The sequence below is a fragment of the Pan paniscus genome, chromosome 17, assembly GCF_029289425.2.
Source record: "Pan paniscus chromosome 17, NHGRI_mPanPan1-v2.0_pri, whole genome shotgun sequence".
Classification (NCBI taxonomy): Eukaryota; Metazoa; Chordata; class Mammalia; order Primates; family Hominidae; genus Pan; species Pan paniscus.
Genome location: NC_073266.2, coordinates 26,391,908 through 26,415,783, shown reverse-complemented (window position 1 = coordinate 26,415,783; position 23,876 = coordinate 26,391,908). Strand labels below are relative to the sequence as shown.

The 23,876-nt window shown below is 44.4% G+C and overlaps 1 protein-coding gene across 3 annotated transcripts in view; it reads right to left on the bottom strand.

Moving 5' to 3' along the window:
- Positions 1-1,977: 1,977 nt before the first annotated feature.
- LOC117977778 (nuclear pore complex-interacting protein family member B8-like) overlaps positions 1,978-23,876 on the bottom strand; it is a 79,318-nt gene continuing 57,419 nt past the window's right edge. For 2 of the 3 annotated variants that reach the window (XM_063597177.1, XM_063597178.1), the window contains 7 exons: positions 16,817-16,963; positions 12,209-12,355; positions 8,509-8,608; positions 8,201-8,345; positions 4,040-4,100; positions 3,895-3,930; positions 1,978-2,544 (listed from right to left, as the gene is read on the bottom strand). In XM_063597177.1, the coding sequence (XP_063453247.1) occupies positions 1,978-2,544; positions 3,895-3,930; positions 4,040-4,100; positions 8,201-8,345; positions 8,509-8,608; positions 12,209-12,355; positions 16,817-16,963 (1,203 nt within the window). Of the gene's footprint in view, positions 2,545-3,894; positions 3,931-4,039; positions 4,101-5,117; positions 5,220-6,070; positions 6,077-8,200; positions 8,346-8,508; positions 8,609-12,208; positions 12,356-16,816; positions 16,964-23,876 lie in introns of all 3 variants that reach the window. The other variant, XM_063597179.1, reaches the window with a different exon arrangement.

Here is a 23,876-nt window from a genome sequence, read left to right as displayed (position 1 = left end):
CCTGGGCTGAGGCCTAAGGGTCAATGGGCAGACATGAAGTTGCCCCAGGCAGAGGGTACAGTGTGGGCAAAGTCAGGAAGTGGCACGGCTTGGATCACTCCCGGAAGAGAGAGGAGTCATGTGTCACAGGAGCTCGAGACCCAGAGAGTGAGGCAGGCAGGCAGGCAGGCACCAAGCTTGGGCACAGCCAGGAAGGCAGGACAGGGCATGGTGGGGCCAATGGAATCATTACCCAAGTCGGGGATTTTCAGGGGAACAGCTTAGATAAGGCCAGGCATACAGTAGCTCCCACCTGTAATCCCAGCATTTGGGGAGGCTGAGGTAGGAGGACTGCTTGAGCCTGGGAGTTCGAGACCAGCCTAGGCAACATAGTGAGACCCCATATCCACAAAAAATTTAAAAAAGGAGTTTGTGTTCCTGTAGTAGCAGACTTGGGAGGTTGAGGTGGCGGTATCACTTGAGCCCGGGAGTTCAAGGCTAAAGTGAGCTGATTGAGCCATTGCACTCCAGCCTGAGCGACAGAGAGATACGCTGTCTCAAAGGAAATACAAATTAAAAAACCAGCCGGGCATGCTGGCGTGTGCCTGTAGTCTCAGCTACTTGGGACACTGAAGTGGGAGGATCGCTTGAGCCCAGGAGTTCAAGGCTGCCGTGAGCTATGATTGTGCCTCTGCAGTCCAGCCTGGGCGACAGAGAAAGGCCCTGTCCCTTAAAAAAAAAAAAAACTTAGATAAGAGGATGCTGTGCCTCCCTGGGGGTCTTCAGTCACCCATGGTCCTGGCAAGAGAGGAGGGCCAGGAGAGAGCTTCACCCACCTGCTGTCCTGCCCATGTGACATCCGCGGGTGCTGCCATGGCCACGACTGTTGTTACACTCGAGCTGAGGAGGCCGGCTGCAGCCCCAAGACAGAGCGCTACTCCTGGCAGTGCGTCAATCAGAACGTCCTGTGCGGTGAGAGCCCAGCAGCACCATGCCACCCACCCCGAGTATCCCCTGGGCACCCTGGCATAGCCAGATGACTTCCGTGCCCCTGTTGCAATAACCACTGCTTCCAAGTCTCTATAGACCACCCCTTGGGTATATCTAATGTAAGTGATATTTATTTTATTTATTTTTTGAGTCAGAGTCTCGCTCTGTCACCCAGGCTAGAGTGTGCTGATGTGATCTTGGCTCACTACAACCTCTGCCTCCTGGGTTCAAGCGATTCTCATGCCTCAGCCTCCCAAGTGGCTGGGACTACAGCCATGCACCATCATGCCCAGCTAATTTTTGTATTTTTTTCAGTAGAGGTGGGGTTTCACCAAGTTGGCCGGGCTGGTCTCAAACTCCCCACCTCAAGTGCTCTGCCCGCCTTGGTCTCCCAAAGTGCTGGGATTACAGGCATGAGTCATGGTGTCTGGCCCTAATGTGAGTGATCTTTAACAATGAGGACTTGAAAAAGAAAACCCTGAAGAAACCTAATTCTTTGATGTCTGGATGACAAGGAAGAAGGTAGAAATGGCATCAGATAATAAACAGTGTAAATGTTTATCAGAAAGAGGCTGGTGGTCGGGACCAGTAGGAGGATCGCTTGAGTCCAGGAGTGCATCTCTACAAAAAAAGTTAAAGGATTTTTTAACATTGGCCAGGCGTGGTGGCACACATCTGTGATCCCAGCTACTTGGGAGGCTGAGGCAGGAGGATTGCTTGAAGCCCAGGAGGTTGAGGCTGCAGTGAGCTGTGATCGAGCCACTGCACTCCAGCCTGGGTGACAGAGCAAAACCCAGTCTCAAAATAATAATAATAATAATAATATTTTACATAACCAACCACTTCTAAAGATTAAAAAAAAAACCCTACAATTAAAAACCTCAGGTCCCTCAGGCAATCATACCGGATATTGAAACAAAGCAATAACATAAGGACTGCAGTATTTATTTTATTTTTATGTTATTTATTTATTCTTTGTTAGTTTGTTTTTGGAGTGTGGGTTTTGTTTTATTTTTTGATTTTTTTCTTTTTTTCGACCCACGGATTTATTCTTATTGCCCAGGTCGCCTTGGCCTCCCTCTGCCTCTTGGGCTTGGGTGGTTGTTCCACCTCATCCACCCTCCACCTCTTGGGTTTGGGTGGTTTTTCCGCCTCGGCCTCCTGAGTAGCTAAGGGAGGAGTCTTGAGATTATCACCCACTGAGGGTGGAAGAGGAGAGGGTGGAAGCGGTACAAGGAGACACTCGAGATTATCATCCACTGAGGGTGGAAGAGGAGAGGGTGGAAGCGGTATAAGGAGACACTCCTTGAGATTATCATTCACTGAGGGTGGAAGAGGAGAGGGTGGAAGAGGAGCAAGAGGACACTCCTTGATATTATCATCCACTGAGGGTGGAAGGGGACGAAGGAGACATTCGGGAGGTGTCTTGAGGCTCAGGGAGTTATCAGTTATAGAATGTTGTTGAGTTGGAGGAGGTGGCTGGCGGCCCATCCAGTTTTTTAAAGTTTCAGCTGTGAGGTAGGGCCAGTAGGGCAATCCTGAAGAATGACGATGCTCCGCTGCCGCCATTCTGACCTGTAGGGCCGAAGAAGGGAATGTTTTCACACATATTCATTTGATGGACAAAATTACCGCCACCAACACGGTCTGCACCTTCTGTTGCTGGTGATAGATTTTTGCACCTTTCCATCCTACAGGTTTCAAAATAGCAGTATCAGTGTCATAATATCACCCTTCCACTGAGTACTGCCGACAGCTGGGGAGTAAAGAAAAGTCATTGGGACACACTGTTGTCTCCACATGCCACTGTGTCTGTCTGCAAATGTAGGCAGGCTGGGGTCCTGCCCCAGGGAAGACAGAGTCATAACAGAGTAATAAAGAAGCATGTTTGAGACACAGGAGTGTCTATGTCTATCCTCATTCCTCCCTCACAGCCATCACCAGAGCATGTTTCTTGCACCAGGTCAACAGACAGTAAGAGAGGCATGAAAAGCCCATTGTCCACACATGTTGCAGCTTCTTTTTGGAGAATGTTTTCCAGGCCTTTTATGTTCTGTCTCTGATTCTCAGAACTCTGCAAGGTCAGTGTGACCACCCTGCTCCAAATCTAAGAAAACAGAGGTTTCCAGAGGAAGGAGAAATTGTGCCCAGGGTCACACAGCTTGCAAGAGGCAGAGTGGAAGTTGATTCCAGCTCTGCCTGCAGGACCTTCTCATTTCCCCTCTGTTTCCCTTCTTGACAAAGGATCTTCTTCACTCTGGAGGTGCCACCCATGAGAACAAAGAGCTCTGGAGAGATGTGGATTCCTGAAGAGCTGCAGGGGAACTGGGAGGGGGTTTTCTGACAGAACAATCTTACTTCAAGAAGTCAGTTAGGCATGGCTGTAATATTTCTTTTCACTCCCAGGTAATACCAAATTGTAAGTGCACTAGGACATAAAGAATACTTTTGTCCACGGAAAAATGAGGTGGGAATTCTAAACAAAGCAAGTTTTAAAACTGTGTTTCACTTCAAGTGTACAAGTCCCATCACGTGTAATCATAGGACTCGGCAGCTTTTGAAGGTACAGAGGCCACGTAAGAACCAGCTTAGCTGAGCATCATTTAAGGCCTTCATTTGGAATTGTCCCTGTGGGTAATAAGTTACATTCACTCTTCACTAATTTACAGTCAGGGCCCATTTGCTATTACAAATATGGAACCTCTGACACTTTGAATATTAGATCAGGGGCCCCACTGGGTGGGGATGAAGATGTTTTTGCACAACACGGTTACCAACAGGGATGGGACTGTGATGCTTGTAGGCAGCCTTTCTCTCTGCCATCTCCCTCTGCAGGGCTTGAGCACAGAGCTGTAGGGAGAAAAATGTATCCATGTCCTGACTTGGCAGACTATGTCCAAAAGCAAGGAAAACAAATAAACTTACCCAGTTGCAAAGAGGCTTTCTTGCAGAAGGGGGGATCTGAAAAAGCCAACACATGAGAAATTGAATGTTGAGAGAGTCTAAGGGTCGTGGCATCATCTGCATCAGCACTGAACTATCCTGCAACTGCGGGGAGGAAGCTCCTTACTTTGCATTTGTGGTAGTCTTCTGCCCGCCGCCGCAACTCTTGGGCACGTTGAAACATTTTCCTATGGATTACAATCACTTTCATCAGATAAAGCACCACTTTCAGGATGATTTTAAATAATCTGCCACGTTTCTGTTATCCTCACAATTGTACCCTTACACAATCTATCTCTACCTAGAAAACGTATTTCAGATGGCTATAAGAGTACAGTCTGAGCCGGTCGCGGTGGCTGACGCCTGTAGTCCCAGCACTCTGGGAGGGCGAGGCGGATGGATCACGAGGTCAGGAGATTGAGACCATACTGGCTAATACGGTGAAACCCCGTCTCTACTAAAAATACAAAAGATTAGCGGGGCGTGGTGGCAGGCCCCTGTAATCCCAGCTACTCGGGAGGCTGAGGCAGGGGAATCACTTGAACCTGGGAGGCGGAGGTTGCAGTGAGCCAAGATCACGTCATTGCACTCCAGCCTGGGTGACACAGCGAGACTCCATCTCAGAAAAACAAAAACAAAAACGAAAACAAAAAAACTGTACGGTCTGATCCAAACCGTTGCTATATTGATTCCTCCTCTTGCTTACTGCCTGCTGACTTCTGAGATGATAGTTTCCTTCCCCATTCTCAGTATATCCCTAATTCATCCTTCATTGAGCATCTTTTATCATAAAGCTGTATTCTCTTTGTATTAATATCCTTACCTTGTTTCACAGGGCAGAAACAGCTGGGCTTATAAACAGGCATAGTCGTTTTGAAGGATGTGGTTGATCTTACAACAACACACTTTCCTAAGGATGACAACAACTCACCCCACCCCTAGAATGGCTGGTATGAACCGAGTTTCCACACAGTCTAGCTGGCAATGGGGTCAGGAGACGTTTTGCTGCTTCACATCTTTTGGTCATTGGTAAATATTAAGGTACTTTGTTTTCTGTTTTGTGAACTCTCTCTCTCTCTGACGATATGTCTTCTGACCATTTGTTTCTATTTCTGCATTTACTGGGTCTAAACATTGTACAAAGTTTAAAAACAACACTCCAATGGGCGTTTCCCAAGACGGTGGGGTTCAGTTTCTGAACTCACTTGTAGGTGTGTATTTCTTTCATATCCAATTTCCCATTTTCCTCTGCCTCTGATACCTGCCTCTCCTTTTCTGCGTGCTCACATTCTTTCATGCCTAGTTTCCTCAGGTTAGAAGGGAGAGAAATGCACACACATGATCCACCAGCCCATGTGGGATTCCCTCTGCCCTTCTGGCATCTGAAGGCTGTGATTCAAAGATCCCCCCTGCAACCTTCCCATAAATGAACCAACTGATTCTCACAACCGAAGGGAGAATGGACACCTCCCATTGAGGGACAAAAAAAAAAAATCACACTCTGGCCTGCTGGCAAGTCACCTGTATTTCCAGCTCATCTTCATCGTTCCATAGTTAGTCCTATTCTTTAGTAAATATAAAGACTATTAAAAGCTTCTATGAGGTGCACTATGTGTGTCTCTGGGGTCAGTCTTGTGCTTGACACAGCGAAAGACCATTTTAGTTCAGTGTGAAAAACCAGACCTCACCAACTCATCACAACTAACTCCATCGGAAGCAGAGGATTGCTCCTCATCTGACTCCTCCTGTGTGAGACCTGATTCTCAGTCAGAGGCTGATGCTGGAACTGAGACCATCAGCCATAGAGAGATCCTTCCAGAATATGGTGTCATTAACCCCGCAGTTCACTATTGCACTTTGCCATGATTCAGGACTGGAACTCTTGTCATCGACTTTAAAGATCCTGGTTGAGAGAAAAGGCAATCTGAATGCTGGGCGCATCTATTGAATTAGAAATGATCGGAATGGCTCCTAAGTCAGGGTGTTATGTCCTGAAAATAGGTGACAACTGCAAACCATCCACCCTGGTGTTGACTGACTTTAACAAGGTTCAGTTCACAGAGATTGAGGGCAGAAAAAGGAAATGGCCTAAAAAGAGTAAGTTTGCTGTGTTGCCCTCACACCACTTGATTCATGGTCCTGATCCTAAGGATCTCACCTGATACTTGGTTTTATAGGAAGGATGTGTAAAATTCCCAGAATGCTAGGAAACAGGGACGAAAACACTTCAAAGAGAAAGTTAATGAACTTGTTTCTGACCACAGGGCATCCTTCAGCACATGCTGTCTGGCGTGGCCTCCAACAAGGAGTGTGTGGTGAGGTGCTGAGAATGCAATGGGAGCAGGGTCCTGTCCCCATGCTAAAGAAGCTCACAGTTTAATGCAAATGAGAAGCCAGTGAGGACATCACTACTCCTGCTGTGCGCTTGGAAACTAGAAACACAAAACCTGACTCTGGAGGGAAGCTAAGGAAGCATTCTACTCTTGAGTTGACATAAGTGCATCTGAAGCTTCTGATCTCCGATGAGAACAATGGGGGACACCAAACAGAATATAAAACCCATGATTGAATACATCAAATTGCTAACATGGCAGTAAACAGACATGAGGTGAAGATGGAGAAGAAAGAAACCCAGGACGAAAGTCAGCCTCGCATTTGGAACCCATTTCCCTGAGTTTCATTGCTGAATTCCAGAAGGAACTACTGAGATGCAAAGAAGCAGAGCAGTTTTTGCACACATGCGTGGGATTAGATGGAAAACAAGTGGATTGAGGGTCTGCCAATGAAAGCGACCCATACTGAAGTCCACTGGCTCTGGTTGAGACCCAGAAGAGTCACACATCAGAATAGAGGTGGACAGGAAATACCCTGGCCTTTGTAGGGACTGAGCCTGCACTGACAACCTCAATTGCAGCCTGTATGGAGGACCCCTGACCATCCCCAGGAAGTAGACTCCCATCTCTTCTGCAGCAAGATAACATGCCACTAGGCCTCAATTCATTGCTAAATATTTTTTAACAAGTATCTCACATTTAACAAAAAGAGATCAGTCATATGGCAGCAAAATACAATGTAATATGACCAAAACATGAAAGACTGTGAAAATGAATCTGGAGGTGACCCAAGCATTGAATTCAACAATCCAGGCTGGGTGCGGTGGCTCACACTGGGAGGCTGAGGTAGGCAGATCACCTGAGGTCAGGAGTTCAAGACTAGCCTGGCCAACATGGTGAACCCCTGTCTCTACTAAAAATACAAAAATTGGGCTGGGCACGGTGGCTCACGCCTGTAATCCCAGCACATTGGGAGGCTGAGGTGTGCAGATCATGATGTCAGGAGTTCTAGACCAGCTTGGCCAATATGGTGAAACCCCGCCTCTAGTAAAAATACAAAAATTATCCGGGCATGGTGGCATATGCCTGTAGTCCCAGCTACTCAAGAGGCTGAGGGATAAGAATAGCTTGAACCTGGGAGGCGGAGGTTGCAGTGAGCCAAGATCATGCCACTGCACTCTAGCCTGGGTGACAGAGTGAGACTCTGTCTCAAAAAAAAAAAAAAAAAAAAAAAAAAAAAAAAATTGGCCGAATGTGGTGGCACACACCTGTAATCCAAGCTACTCAGGAAGCTGAGGCAGAATTGCTTCAAACTGGGAGGCAGAGGTTGCAGTGAGCCAAGATTGCACCATAGCACTCCAGCCTGGGCGACAGAGCGAGACTCTATCTCAAAATTTAAAAAAAAAAAAAAAAAAAGGCTGGGTGTGGTGGCTCACACCTCTAATCCCAGCACTTTGGGAGGCTGAGGCGGGTGGATTGCCTGAGGTCAGAAGTTCAAGACCAGCCTGGACAACATGGTGAAACCCCATCTCTAGTAAAAATACAAAAATTAGCTGGGCGTGGTGGTGGGCACCTGTAATCCCAGCTACTTGGGAGGCTGAGGCAGGAGAATTGCTTGAACCCAAAAGGCAGTGAGCTGAGATTGTGCCATTGCACTACAGCCTGGGCAACAAGAGCAAAGCTCCATCTCAGGAAAAAAAAAAAAAAGAGAGAGAGAAAGGAAAACCAATGCCAGTACTAGCAACTCCTCTTCCCCCGAAAAAATTACAAACAAGAATGTAGGAAGGGAAAGGAATCATACAGCTGAAACTAATGAAGCAGAAAGGACAAACTCAATTTTGAGCCCACCGAATTTGCCACAAATATTGTAGAAAATATTCTCAAGGACTTTACAGTTGTCTACTTTGATTGGCACATGGTTCATACAACAGTATTTGTGTCAAGGCACATCTTACTGTTTTTTGGCGGTCTTCCTCTTTCCATTGATTTTGTCGTGATGGTTGATTTTTGTTGTCACCTTCATCTTATGGAGTTTAGTTCTAACTTTTGTTTCCGCATATCTCCATAAAGTCACAAGGTCTTTCAGGCCAATTTTATTTCCTGGAAAGGAAGAAACTCTTTTCTTTGTGTGCATACAAATGGACCTCAGCCCTTGGTGAGAGTGAGGAGAGGAGAAGGTGAGAAACCTGAGGTCAAGAAGCTGTTCTTTCCCTTTCCAGGGCAAACTCATTTCCACACTATGGGGACTCCAACAGAGCCATACCTTCCTGTCTACTGCGGTTGGATCTCCAGGCTCTCTGCTGTACATCCGTGGATCCATCATGTCCATTTAGAGACCGGAAGATAGTCTTCAGGAAAGACACCTAGGAAATAATAATATAAGAATGACGGCTGGGCACGGTGGCTCATGCGTATAATCCCAGTACTTTGGGAGGCCGAGGCAGGTGGATCACGGGGTCAGGAGTTCAAGACCAGCCTGGCCAAGATGGTGAAACCCCGTCTCTACTAAAAATACAAAAATTAGCCGGGCATGGCAGCGGGCGCCTGTAATCCGAGCTACTCAGGAGGCTGAGGCAGAGAACCATTTGAAGCTGGGAGGCGGAGGTTGCAGTGAGCCCAGATCACACCACTGCACTCCAGCCTGAGCGACAGAATGAGACTCTGTCACACACACACACACACACACACACAAAAATGACATGAGGCTGGCACGGTGGCTCACTCCTGTAATCCCAGGACTTTGGGAGGCCGAGGCAGGCGGATCACCTGAGGTCGGGAGTTTGAGACCAGCCTCACCAACATGGAGAAACGCTGTCTCTGCGAAAAATACAAAATTAGCCAGGCATGGTGGTGCATGCCTGTAATCCCAGCTAGTCGGGAGGCTGAGGCAGGAGAATCACTTGAACCCAGCAGGAAAAGGTTGTGGTGAGCTGAGATTGTGCCATTGCACTCCAACCTGGGCAACAAAATTGAAACTCTGTCTCAAAAAAAAAAAAAAATAGGCCAGGTGCGGTAGCTCACGCCTGTAATCCCAGCACTTTGGGAGGCCGAGGCGGGTGAATCACAAGGTCAAGAGATGGAGACCATCTTGGGCAACATGGTGAAACCCCGTCTCTACTAAAAATATAAAAATTAGCTGAGCATGGTGATGCACGCCTGTAGTCCCAGCTACTCGGGAGGCTGAGGCAGGAGAACTGCTTGAACCCAGGAGGCAGAGGTTGCAGTGAGCCAAGATCCCACCACTGCACTCCAGCCTGGTGACAGAGTGAGACTCCGTCTCAAAAAAAAAAAAAAAAAAATGACATGAATATACTTCACACAACTGAACTGTACACTACAACACGGTTAGATGGTAATTATCATCTTATAAGTATTTTACCACAGGTTAACATGTTTCACAACTTGAAAAGGAAGTAATTACCTTCAGCTCTCTGAGTTCTAGAATTTGTAACATTTCACCCCCTGCTCCTTCCTGATCTGCACTGGAGCATCTTCCTTCTGTCCCTGCTCTACTCAGAGTTCACTTTCCCTTCCCTCACATCAGCTTCATTGAGGCTGGTTTGAACTTAACGCAAAACATTCTCACTAATGACTGAATTCCCACCAAGATTTCCATATTATCACAGTATGCTTTTAATCTTCTAAGATATTAAATCTTTGTTCTCATCATAGCTAAAATGCAATGCAAATCCCATCTCAGATGTGGGTCAGATACCTATGAATCTCCTGAGGTAGTCATTGAAATGACTTTTTTCTTGAGATGGAGTGTCACTCTCAACCATGCTGAAGTGCAGTGGCACTACCTTGGCTCACGGCAACCTCCACCTCCCAGATTCAAGCGATTCTTGTGCCTCGGCCTCCCAAGTAGCTGGGATTACAGGTGCCTGCTACCGTGCCTGGCTAATTTTTGTCTTTTTAGTAGAGATGGGGTTTCACCATGTTGGCCCATCTGGTCTTGAACTCCTGACCTCAAGTGATCCACCTGCCTCAGCCTCCCAAAGTGCTGGGATTACAGGCATGAGCCACCACACCTGGCCTGAAATAATATCTTTCAAATTCTTTGTAGAATTTGTTTTTTCCTGATTTCTGCACATAGGATAAAAAAAAAAATCATGTACTAGGATTTCGAGAGAAGCAATGGGTAATCTAAAAAGATGAAAAGAGCAACCACGTCAATCCCACAGCTACTGCTAGATTTCATAGGAAAGGTAGCTGGCCCAGTTTGGAGCTAGGAGAAATGTCAAACACATGAAGAAATGACAAGCAAAGAAATGCCATCACGCATGAATGCTTCATGGCACCCATGATGTCCCTGCTTAGGAGCTAATGGTATAGATGACTAGATGACAAGGACAAAGATGAGAGGTGTGAAGTTGTCCAAGTCCAACAGCTCAACTGAACTTTCCTAAATGGAATTGTTAAAAAGTGGTAAATTTAAAAACTTCCCCTGGCTCACGTGGTGGCTCACGCTTGTAATCCCAGCACTTTGGGAGGCTGAGGCGGGTGGATCATTTGAGGTCGGGTTTTGAGACTAGCCTGGCCAACATGGTAAAACCCCGACTCTACTAAAAATACAAAAATTTGCTGGGCATGGTGGTGGGCATCTGTAATCCCAGCTACTTGAGAGGCTGAGGTAGGGGAATCGCTTGAAGCCAGGAGGTGGAGGTTGCAGTGAGCCGAGATCACGCCATTATACTCCAACCTGGGCAACAGAGGGAGACTCGTCTCGGGGGTGAGAAAAGAAAAAAAAAAAAAAGCTTCCTCCAATGTATACCGAAAATTCTCTGTTCAGGACTAAGTGGCATAGAGAATGTTAAATTTGTCTAGATATCTTCATAACTCATGTATTTTCTGTTTTCTACATATCTTGAAAGGCAGTGCCAAATGACGTGTAATTATCTAGGCGGTAAAACTGAAACATACTTCCTCTTCCCTTGAATATAAAAAAGCATTGTGGTATTAGTACTTTTATCTTGGATCATTGTTCAGAAGGAGGTTCAGCCCCCAGACAACCACATTTTTACTGTCATGAATGGCAAGACAAAATGTAGAGCTCAACTTACCCAAAGGAAAAAAGGCTCAAAAGACAAATTATGGCACAACTTAGCAGCCAAATTCTTACCAAGTACAGACTTTTGACATACTGATCTCTCTCAGTTGCAAGTGGGAACATGCACTTTGAATGATGTCATTCAAAATTACCCTGCCCAGACACACTTTTCATTGATTCTCTTGGAGGGCAGTTCTAAGAGATTCTCTGGGGCTTTCTCTGCATCACGAGACGCAGTGCAGTTCTGCCCTTCACCTTCCGGCAGTTTGTCACCTCGTCCCTATGACCTCGGAGGAACTTTGTCTCAGGCCAATTGTTTGTTCCTTGGCCTCTTTCATTTCCCCTAAAAATCATTTGCTGCCCCTCTAAATGGCCTACATCTCCATCTATCTCCCTCTCCCCTCAGAAGAGGGTGCTCTTTAAGCATCAACCATCTGGCCCTTCTAGCAGTCCCATTTTTCAGCTGGTTCCCATGTTTATGCCTGCTCTATGTTTTTCTTTTCCTGTTAAGCTGTCTGTTGTCAGCTCATTTCTGCAGTGAATCTTCAGAGAGGACATTGGAAGCTTTCCTTCCACCCATACGATAGAACTATAAAGCAGAAGAGTTTTGAAAGAATTTCCTATTTAAGTGATGAAACCTCATACTCCATTTGTGATAAATAGCATAAAGGTTAAAAAAACTTATTTTTGACCAAAAGCTCTGTTGACATTCTATTAAACAAACACTGACCTATTTAATTTTCATAATGTAAATGGCAGATATTTTCATAATTCTTATGCTAATAAATCATTTCCCTGATTTTTTGGGTAAAACCACATATTCATAATGAAGTCCAGAAATGTGAATTGTTTTATATAATTTATTCTTATTTGTGATTACAAGTATACCTCTACAGAAAGTTAGGATACTCACACAAAGGTAATTTGTGCAGAAGAGAATGGTAAACGTGTAATGTCTCAGAAACTCAATAATGTTAATTATCCAAGGACTTCCAATTATCCAAGGACTTCCACCAAAGTCAGTCTCACGATGACGATACTCAGCCAGATCATTGATAACCTGGAATAATAATAGTTGAAATAATGAAAAGGTCAATGACACCAACAATATTTCACTCAGAAGAATCATCCTTAGAAACCGTCCACCTCCTCCAAAAGGTAACCACATCCCTCAGATATCACCGTGGGATTCCACTGATACAAAAAAGAACAGAAGTTAGAAGTCTCATGTTTTTCAGATGGCTGGTAGTGTTTTTAGGCATTGCAAATGTGGGGTGTTGTCTTTCTTGGTATAAAGCAGGGATATCCAATCTTTTGACTTCCCTGCCTATATTAAAAGAAGCAAAGTTGTCTTGAGCCACACATAACATACACTACCACTAACAATAGCTGATGATCTAAAAAAAAAAAACTCTTTTTTTTTTTTTTTTTGGGGAGACAGAGTTCCGCTCCACTCAGTCGCCCAGGCTGGAGTGCAGTGGTGCAATCTCGGCTCACTGCAACCTCCAGCTCCTGGGCTCAAGCCATTCTCCTCCCTCAGCCTCCCAAGTAGCTGAGATTACAGGTCTCTGCCACCATGCCCGACTAATTTTTGTATTTTTAGTAGAGATGAGGTTTCACCATGTTGGCCAGTCTGGCCTTGAACTCCTGACAGGCGATCTGCCTGCCTCGGCCTCCCAAAGTGCTGGGATTACAGGTGTGAGCCACCGTGCCCAGCCATTTTTTTTGTTTTTGTTTTTGTTTGGTGTTTTGTTTTTGAGATGGGGTCTCACTCTGTCACCCAGGCTGGAGTGCAGTGGTGTGCTCTCGGCTCACTGCAACCTCTGCCTCTCAGGTTCAAGTGATTCTCCTGCCTCAGCCTCCTGAGTAGCTGGGAGTACGGGTGCCTGACAATGCACTCAGCAAATTTTTGTATTTTTTGTGGAGATGGGGTTTTGCCATGTTGGCCAGGGTGGTCTCGAACTCCTGACCTCAGGTAATCTGCCTGCCTCAGCCTCCCAAAGTGCTGGGATTACAGGCATGAGCCACTGTACCTGGCCAAAATCTCCTAATGTTTTAAGAAAGTTTACAAATTTGTGTTGAACTGCATTCAAAACTGTCCTGGGCCACATGCAGCCCGTCCCTCATGGGTAAGACAAGCTAAGTATAAAGTAATTATCTTTTCTTTTTGTTTTGAGACAAAGTCTTGCTCTGTCACCCAGGCTAGATTGCAGTGGCATGATCTCAGCTCACTGCAACCTCCGCCTCCCGGGTTCAAGCGATTCTCCTGCCTCAGCTACTGAGTAACTGGGATTACAGGCGCCCGCCACCGCACTCGGCTAATTTTTGTATTTTTAGTAGAAACAGGGTTTCACCATCTTGGCCAGGCTGGTCTCCAACTCCTGACCTCATGATCCACCTGCCTCGGCCTCCCAAAGTGCTGGGAATACAGGTGTGAGCCACTGCACCTGGCCAGTAGTTATCTTTTCTTTAAAGTTATTTACTTGTTTTTTAAATTGATGTATAACATTGGATGCATTTATTATATATCACATGGTAAAAGAATCCCTCTAAATAATACTTCTCTCTTGGATTATATGAATCTTTGTCATTTAAAGCTCAGCATAAGTAAAAAAAAAAAAAATACAATGAAGAGATTACTTCATTCACAAATAAGTATCAAATTTTAGTGCTTAAAAATTAACCAGGTGGGCCGGGCATGGTGGCTCATGCCTGCAATCCCAGCATTTTGGGAAGCCGAGGTGGGTGGACCACGAGATCAGGAGATTGAGACCATCCTAGCTAACACGGTGAAACCCATCTCTACTAAAATTACAAAAAATTAGCAGGGCATGGTGGCACGTGCCTATAGTTCCAGCTACTTGGGAGGCTGAGGCAGAAGAATCACTTGAACCCGGGAGGCAGAGGTTGCAGTGAGCTGAGATCGCACCACTGCACTTCAGCCTGGGTGACAGAGCGAGACTCTGTCTCAAAAAAAAAAAAAAAAAAAGACATGAATATACTTCACACAACTGAACTGTACACTTCAACACGGTTAGATGGTAATTATCATCTTATAAGTATTTTACCACAGGTTAACATGTTTCACAACTTGAAAAGGAAGTAATTACCTTCAGCTCTCTGAGTTCTAGAATTTGTAACATTTCACCCCCTGCTCCTTCCTGATCTGCACTGGAGCATCTTCCTTCTGTCCCTGCTCTACTCAGAGTTCACTTTCCCTTCCCTCACATCAGCTTCATTGAGGCTGGTTTGAACTTAACGCAAAACATTCTCACTAATGACTGAATTCCCACCAAGATTTCCATATTATCACAGTATGCTTTTAATCTTCTAAGATATTAAATCTTTGTTCTCATCATAGCTAAAATGCAATGCAAATCCCATCTCAGATGTGGGTCAGATACCTATGAATCTCCTGAGGTAGTCATTGAAATGACTTTTTTCTTGAGATGGAGTGTCACTCTCAACCATGCTGAAGTGCAGTGGCACTACCTTGGCTCACGGCAACCTCCACCTCCCAGATTCAAGCGATTCTTGTGCCTCGGCCTCCCAAGTAGCTGGGATTACAGGTGCCTGCTACCGTGCCTGGCTAATTTTTGTCTTTTTAGTAGAGATGGGGTTTCACCATGTTGGCCCATCTGGTCTTGAACTCCTGACCTCAAGTGATCCACCTGCCTCAGCCTCCCAAAGTGCTGGGATTACAGGCATGAGCCACCACACTTGGCCTGAAATAATATCTTTCAAATTCTTTGTAGAATTTGTTTTTTCCTGATTTCTGCACATAGGATAAAAAAAAAAAATCATGTACTAGGATTTCGAGAGAAGCAATGGGTAATCTAAAAAGATGAAAAGAGCAACCATGTCAATCCCACAGCTACTGCTAGATTTCATAGGAAAGGTAGCTGGCCCAGTTTGGAGCTAGGAGAAATGTCAAACACATGAAGAAATGACAAGCAAAGAAATGCCATCACGCATGAATGCTTCATGGCACCCATGATGTCCCTGCTTAGGAGCTAATGGTATAGATGACTAGATGACAAGGACAAAGATGAGAGGTGTGAAGTTGTCCAAGTCCAACAGCTCAACTGAACTTTCCTAAATGGAATTGTTAAAAAGTGGTAAATTTAAAAACTTCCCCTGGCTCACGTGGTGGCTCACGCTTGTAATCCCCAGCTACTTGAGAGGCTGAGGTAGGGGAATCGCTTGAAGCCAGGAGGTGGAGGTTGCAGTGAGCCGAGATCACGCCATTATACTCCAACCTGGGCAACAGAGGGAGACTCGTCTCGGGGGTGAGAAAAGAAAAAAAAAAAAAAGCTTCCTCCAATGTATACCGAAAATTCTCTGTTCAGGACTAAGTGGCATAGAGAATGTTAAATTTGTCTAGATATCTTCATAACTCATGTATTTTCTGTTTTCTACATATCTTGAAAGGCAGTGCCAAATGACGTGTAATTATCTAGGCGGTAAAACTGAAACATACTTCCTCTTCCCTTGAATATAAAAAAGCATTGTGGTATTAGTACTTTTATCTTGGATCATTGTTCAGAAGGAGGTTCAGCCCCCAGACAACCACATTTTTACTGTCATGAATGGCAAGACAAAATGTAGAGCTCAACTTACCCAAAGGAAAAAAGGCTCAAAAGACAAATTATGGCACAACTTAGCAGCCAAATTCTTACCAAGTACAGACTTTTGACATACTGATCTCTCTCAGTTGCAAGTGGGAACATGCACTTTGAATGATGTCATTCAAAATTACCCTGCCCAGACACACTTTTCATTGATTCTCTTGGAGGGCAGTTCTAAGAGATTCTCTGGGGCTTTCTCTGCATCACGAGACGCAGTGCAGTTCTGCCCTTCACCTTCCGGCAGTTTGTCACCTCGTCCCTATGACCTCGGAGGAACTTTGTCTCAGGCCAATTGTTTGTTCCTTGGCCTCTTTCATTTCCCCAAAAAATCATTTGCTGCCCCTCTAAATGGCCTACATCTCCATCTATCTCCCTCTCCCCTCAGAAGAGGGTGCTCTTTAAGCATCAACCATCTGGCCCTTCTAGCAGTCCCATTTTTCAGCTGGTTCCCATGTTTATGCCTGCTCTATGTTTTTCTTTTCCTGTTAAGCTGTCTGTTGTCAGCTCATTTCTGCAGTGAATCTTCAGAGAGGACATTGGAAGCTTTCCTTCCACCCATACGATAGAACTATAAAGCAGAAGAGTTTTGAAAGAATTTCCTATTTAAGTGACGAAACCTCATACTCCATTTGTGATAAATAGCACAAAGGTTAAAAAAAACTTATTTTTGACCAAAAGCTCTGTTGACATTCTATTAAACAAACACTGACCTATTTAATTTTCATAATGTAAATGGCAGATATTTTCATAATTCTTATGCTAATAAATCATTCCCCTGATTTTTTGGGTAAAACCACATATTCATAATGAAGTCCAGAAATGTGAATTGTTTTATATAATTTATTCTTATTTGTGATTACAAGTATACCTCTACAGAAAGTTAGGATACTCACACAAAGGTAATTTGTGCAGAAGAGAATGGTAAACGTGTAATGTCTCAGAAACTCAATAATGTTAATTATCCAAGGACTTCCAATTATCCAAGGACTTCCACCAAAGTCAGTCTCACGATGACGATACTCAGCCAGATCATTGATAACCTGGAATAATAATAGTTGAAATAATGAAAAGGTCAATGACACCGACAATATTTCACTCAGAAAGAATCATCCTTAGAAACCGTCCACCTCCTCCAAAAGGTAACCACATCCCTCAGATATCACCGTGGGATTCCACTGATACAAAAAAGAACAGAAGTTAGAAGTCTCATGTTTTTCAGATGGCTGGTAGTGTTTTTAGGCATTGCAAATGTGGGGTGTTGTCTTTCTTGGTATAAAGCAGGGATATCCAATCTTTTGACTTCCCTGCCTATATTAAAAGAAGCAAAGTTGTCTTGAGCCACACATAACATACACTAACACTAACAAGAGCTGATGATCTAAAAAAAAAACTCTTTTTTTTTTTTTTTTTTTTGGGAGACAGAGTTCTGCTCCACTCAGTCGCCCAGGCTGGAGTGCAGTGGTGCAATCTTGGCTCACTGCAACCTCCAGCTCCTGGGCTCAAGCCATTCTCCTCCCTCAGCCTCCCAAGTAGCTGAGATTACAGGTCTCTGCCACCATGCCTGACTAATTTTTGTATTTTTAGTAGAGATGAGGTTTCACCATGTTGGCCAGTCTGGCCTTGAACTCCTGACAGGCGATCTGCCTGCCTCGGCCTCCCAAAGTGCTGGGATTACAGGTGTGAGCCACCGTGCCCAGCCATTTTTTTTGTTTTTGTTTTTGTTTGGTGTTTTGTTTTTGAGATGGGGTCTCACTCTGTCACCCAGGCTGGAGTGCAGTGGTGTGCTCTCGGCTCACTGCAACCTCTGCCTCTCAGGTTCAAGTGATTCTCCTGCCTCAGCCTCCTGAGTAGCTGGGAGTACGGGTGCCTGACAATGCACTCAGCAAATTTTTGTATTTTTTGTGGAGATGGGGTTTTGCCATGTTGGCCAGGGTGGTCTCGAACTCCTGACCTCAGGTAATCTGCCTGCCTCAGCCTCCCAAAGTGCTGGGATTACAGGCATGAGCCACTGTACCTGGCCAAAATCTCCTAATGTTTTAAGAAAGTTTACAAATTTGTGTTGAACTGCATTCAAAACTGTCCTGGGCCACATGCAGCCCGTCCCTCATGGGTAAGACAAGCTAAGTATAAAGTAATTATCTTTTCTTTTTGTTTTGAGACAAAGTCTTGCTCTGTCACCCAGGCTAGATTGCAGTGGCATGATCTCAGCTCACTGCAACCTCCGCCTCCCGGGTTCAAGCGATTCTCCTGCCTCAGCTACTGAGTAACTGGGATTACAGGCGCCCGCCACCGCACTCGGCTAATTTTTGTATTTTTAGTAGAAACAGGGTTTCACCATCTTGGCCAGGCTGGTCTCCAACTCCTGACCTCATGATCCACCTGCCTCGGCCTCCCAAAGTGCTGGGAATACAGGTGTGAGCCACTGCACCTGGCCAGTAGTTATCTTTTCTTTAAAGTTATTTACTTGTTTTTTAAATTGATGTATAACATTGGATGCATTTATTATATATCACATGGTAAAAGAATCCCTCTAAATAATACTTCTCTCTTGGATTATATGAATCTTTGTCATTTAAAGCTCAGCATAAGTAAAAAAAAAAAAAATACAATGAAGAGATTACTTCATTCACAAATAAGTATCAAATTTTAGTGCTTAAAAATTAACCAGGTGGGCCGGGCATGGTGGCTCATGCCTGCAATCCCAGCATTTTGGGAAGCCGAGGTGGGTGGACCACGAGATCAGGAGATTGAGACCATCCTAGCTAACACGGTGAAACCCATCTCTACTAAAATTACAAAAAATTAGCAGGGCATGGTGGCACGTGCCTATAGTTCCAGCTACTTGGGAGGCTGAGGCAGAAGAATCACTTGAACCCGGGAGGCAGAGGTTGCAGTGAGCTGAGATCGCACCACTGCACTTCAGCCTGGGTGACAGAGCGAGACTCTGTCTCAAAAAAAAAAAAAAAAAAAGACATGAATATACTTCACACAACTGAACTGTACACTTCAACACGGTTAGATGGTAATTATCATCTTATAAGTATTTTACCACAGGTTAACATGTTTCACAACTTGAAAAGGAAGTAATTACCTTCAGCTCTCTGAGTTCTAGAATTTGTAACATTTCACCCCCTGCTCCTTCCTGATCTGCACTGGAGCATCTTCCTTCTGTCCCTGCTCTACTCAGAGTTCACTTTCCCTTCCCTCACATCAGCTTCATTGAGGCTGGTTTGAACTTAACGCAAAACATTCTCACTAATGACTGAATTCCCACCAAGATTTCCATATTATCACAGTATGCTTTTAATCTTCTAAGATATTAAATCTTTGTTCTCATCATAGCTAAAATGCAATGCAAATCCCATCTCAGATGTGGGTCAGATACCTATGAATCTCCTGAGGTAGTCATTGAAATGACTTTTTTCTTGAGATGGAGTGTCACTCTCAACCATGCTGAAGTGCAGTGGCACTACCTTGGCTCACGGCAACCTCCACCTCCCAGATTCAAGCGATTCTTGTGCCTCGGCCTCCCAAGTAGCTGGGATTACAGGTGCCTGCTACCGTGCCTGGCTAATTTTTGTCTTTTTAGTAGAGATGGGGTTTCACCATGTTGGCCCATCTGGTCTTGAACTCCTGACCTCAAGTGATCCACCTGCCTCAGCCTCCCAAAGTGCTGGGATTACAGGCATGAGCCACCACACTTGGCCTGAAATAATATCTTTCAAATTCTTTGTAGAATTTGTTTTTTCCTGATTTCTGCACATAGGATAAAAAAAAAAAATCATGTACTAGGATTTCGAGAGAAGCAATGGGTAATCTAAAAAGATGAAAAGAGCAACCATGTCAATCCCACAGCTACTGCTAGATTTCATAGGAAAGGTAGCTGGCCCAGTTTGGAGCTAGGAGAAATGTCAAACACATGAAGAAATGACAAGCAAAGAAATGCCATCACGCATGAATGCTTCATGGCACCCATGATGTCCCTGCTTAGGAGCTAATGGTATAGATGACTAGATGACAAGGACAAAGATGAGAGGTGTGAAGTTGTCCAAGTCCAACAGCTCAACTGAACTTTCCTAAATGGAATTGTTAAAAAGTGGTAAATTTAAAAACTTCCCCTGGCTCACGTGGTGGCTCACGCTTGTAATCCCCAGCTACTTGAGAGGCTGAGGTAGGGGAATCGCTTGAAGCCAGGAGGTGGAGGTTGCAGTGAGCCGAGATCACGCCATTATACTCCAACCTGGGCAACAGAGGGAGACTCGTCTCGGGGGTGAGAAAAGAAAAAAAAAAAAAAGCTTCCTCCAATGTATACCGAAAATTCTCTGTTCAGGACTAAGTGGCATAGAGAATGTTAAATTTGTCTAGATATCTTCATAACTCATGTATTTTCTGTTTTCTACATATCTTGAAAGGCAGTGCCAAATGACGTGTAATTATCTAGGCGGTAAAACTGAAACATACTTCCTCTTCCCTTGAATATAAAAAAGCATTGTGGTATTAGTACTTTTATCTTGGATCATTGTTCAGAAGGAGGTTCAGCCCCCAGACAACCACATTTTTACTGTCATGAATGGCAAGACAAAATGTAGAGCTCAACTTACCCAAAGGAAAAAAGGCTCAAAAGACAAATTATGGCACAACTTAGCAGCCAAATTCTTACCAAGTACAGACTTTTGACATACTGATCTCTCTCAGTTGCAAGTGGGAACATGCACTTTGAATGATGTCATTCAAAATTACCCTGCCCAGACACACTTTTCATTGATTCTCTTGGAGGGCAGTTCTAAGAGATTCTCTGGGGCTTTCTCTGCATCACGAGACGCAGTGCAGTTCTGCCCTTCACCTTCCGGCAGTTTGTCACCTCGTCCCTATGACCTCGGAGGAACTTTGTCTCAGGCCAATTGTTTGTTCCTTGGCCTCTTTCATTTCCCCAAAAAATCATTTGCTGCCCCTCTAAATGGCCTACATCTCCATCTATCTCCCTCTCCCCTCAGAAGAGGGTGCTCTTTAAGCATCAACCATCTGGCCCTTCTAGCAGTCCCATTTTTCAGCTGGTTCCCATGTTTATGCCTGCTCTATGTTTTTCTTTTCCTGTTAAGCTGTCTGTTGTCAGCTCATTTCTGCAGTGAATCTTCAGAGAGGACATTGGAAGCTTTCCTTCCACCCATACGATAGAACTATAAAGCAGAAGAGTTTTGAAAGAATTTCCTATTTAAGTGACGAAACCTCATACTCCATTTGTGATAAATAGCACAAAGGTTAAAAAAAACTTATTTTTGACCAAAAGCTCTGTTGACATTCTATTAAACAAACACTGACCTATTTAATTTTCATAATGTAAATGGCAGATATTTTCATAATTCTTATGCTAATAAATCATTCCCCTGATTTTTTGGGTAAAACCACATATTCATAATGAAGTCCAGAAATGTGAATTGTTTTATATAATTTATTCTTATTTGTGATTACAAGTATACCTCTACAGAAAGTTAGGATACTCACACAAAGGTAATTTGTGCAGAAGAGAATGGTAAACGTGTAATGTCTCAGAAACTCAATAATGTTAATTATCCAAGGACTTCCAATTATCCAAGGACTTCCACCAAAGTCAGTCTCACGATGACGATACTCAGCCAGATCATTGATAACCTGGAATAATAATAGTTGAAATAATGAAAAGGTCAATGACACCGACAATATTTCACTCAGAAAGAATCATCCTTAGAAACCGTCCACCTCCTCCAAAAGGTAACCACATCCCTCAGATATCACCGTGGGATTCCACTGATACAAAAAAGAACAGAAGTTAGAAGTCTCATGTTTTTCAGATGGCTGGTAGTGTTTTTAGGCATTGCAAATGTGGGGTGTTGTCTTTCTTGGTATAAAGCAGGGATATCCAATCTTTTGACTTCCCTGCCTATATTAAAAGAAGCAAAGTTGTCTTGAGCCACACATAACATACACTAACACTAACAAGAGCTGATGATCTAAAAAAAAAACTCTTTTTTTTTTTTTTTTTTTTGGGAGACAGAGTTCTGCTCCACTCAGTCGCCCAGGCTGGAGTGCAGTGGTGCAATCTTGGCTCACTGCAACCTCCAGCTCCTGGGCTCAAGCCATTCTCCTCCCTCAGCCTCCCAAGTAGCTGAGATTACAGGTCTCTGCCACCATGCCCGACTAATTTTTGTATTTTTAGTAGAGATGAGGTTTCACCATGTTGGCCAGTCTGGCCTTGAACTCCTGACAGGCGATCTGCCTGCCTCGGCCTCCCAAAGTGCTGGGATTACAGGTGTGAGCCACCGTGCCCAGCCATTTTTTTTGTTTTTGTTTTTGTTTGGTGTTTTGTTTTTGAGATGGGGTCTCACTCTGTCACCCAGGCTGGAGTGCAGTGGTGTGCTCTCGGCTCACTGCAACCTCTGCCTCTCAGGTTCAAGTGATTCTCCTGCCTCAGCCTCCTGAGTAGCTGGGAGTACGGGTGCCTGACAATGCACTCAGCAAATTTTTGTATTTTTTGTGGAGATGGGGTTTTGCCATGTTGGCCAGGGTGGTCTCGAACTCCTGACCTCAGGTAATCTGCCTGCCTCAGCCTCCCAAAGTGCTGGGATTACAGGCATGAGCCACTGTACCTGGCCAAAATCTCCTAATGTTTTAAGAAAGTTTACAAATTTGTGTTGAACTGCATTCAAAACTGTCCTGGGCCACATGCAGCCCGTCCCTCATGGGTAAGACAAGCTAAGTATAAAGTAATTATCTTTTCTTTTTGTTTTGAGACAAAGTCTTGCTCTGTCACCCAGGCTAGATTGCAGTGGCATGATCTCAGCTCACTGCAACCTCCGCCTCCCGGGTTCAAGCGATTCTCCTGCCTCAGCTACTGAGTAACTGGGATTACAGGCGCCCGCCACCGCACTCGGCTAATTTTTGTATTTTTAGTAGAAACAGGGTTTCACCATCTTGGCCAGGCTGGTCTCCAACTCCTGACCTCATGATCCACCTGCCTCGGCCTCCCAAAGTGCTGGGAATACAGGTGTGAGCCACTGCACCTGGCCAGTAGTTATCTTTTCTTTAAAGTTATTTACTTGTTTTTTAAATTGATGTATAACATTGGATGCATTTATTATATATCACATGGTAAAAGAATCCCTCTAAATAATACTTCTCTCTTGGATTGTATGAATCTTTGTCATTTAAAGCTCAGCATAAGTAAAAAAAAAAAATACAATGAAGAGATTACTTCATTCACAAATAAGTATCAAATTTTAGTGCTTAAAAATTAACCAGGTGGGCCGGGCATGGTGGCTCACGCCTGCAATCCCAGCACTTTGGGAAGCCGAGGTGGGTGGACCACGAGATCAGGAGATTGAGACCATCCTAGCTAACACGGTGAAACCCATCTCTACTAAAATTACAAAAAATTAGCAGGGCATGGTGGCACGTGCCTATAGTTCCAGCTACTTGGGAGGCTGAGGCAGAAGAATCACTTGAACCCGGGAGGCAGAGGTTGCAGTGAGTCGATATCGGACCACTGCACTTCAGCCTGGGTGACAGAGCGAGACTCTGTCTCCAAAAAAAAAAAAAAAAAAAAAAAATTACCAAGGTGGAGATCATGAAAATGGCATGAATAGTGTGAGATTTCTCTAAGATTGTTGATATTAATTCCATTAGACTCTTATGTGAGTGAAGATGAAGACTTCCCCTGAGTAAGTTCAGACAGCTTGTGATAACATTTCTACATGGATTCCTCAGGATTTAACTATGTATTCTTGAAAACATCTCAATTTTAAATGTTTCTTTCAAGATGGTGAATTAAACAGAGACAACCCTTCAACAGGTTGAACTCAGCATATGCTGAGTCTGAAATGGAAATGATGGAGTTACAGAACCATACAACAATGATAATGATTTCAGAAACATGGTGTTGAGCAGAATAAAGCAGACCCAAAAGAGTACCTATGGCAT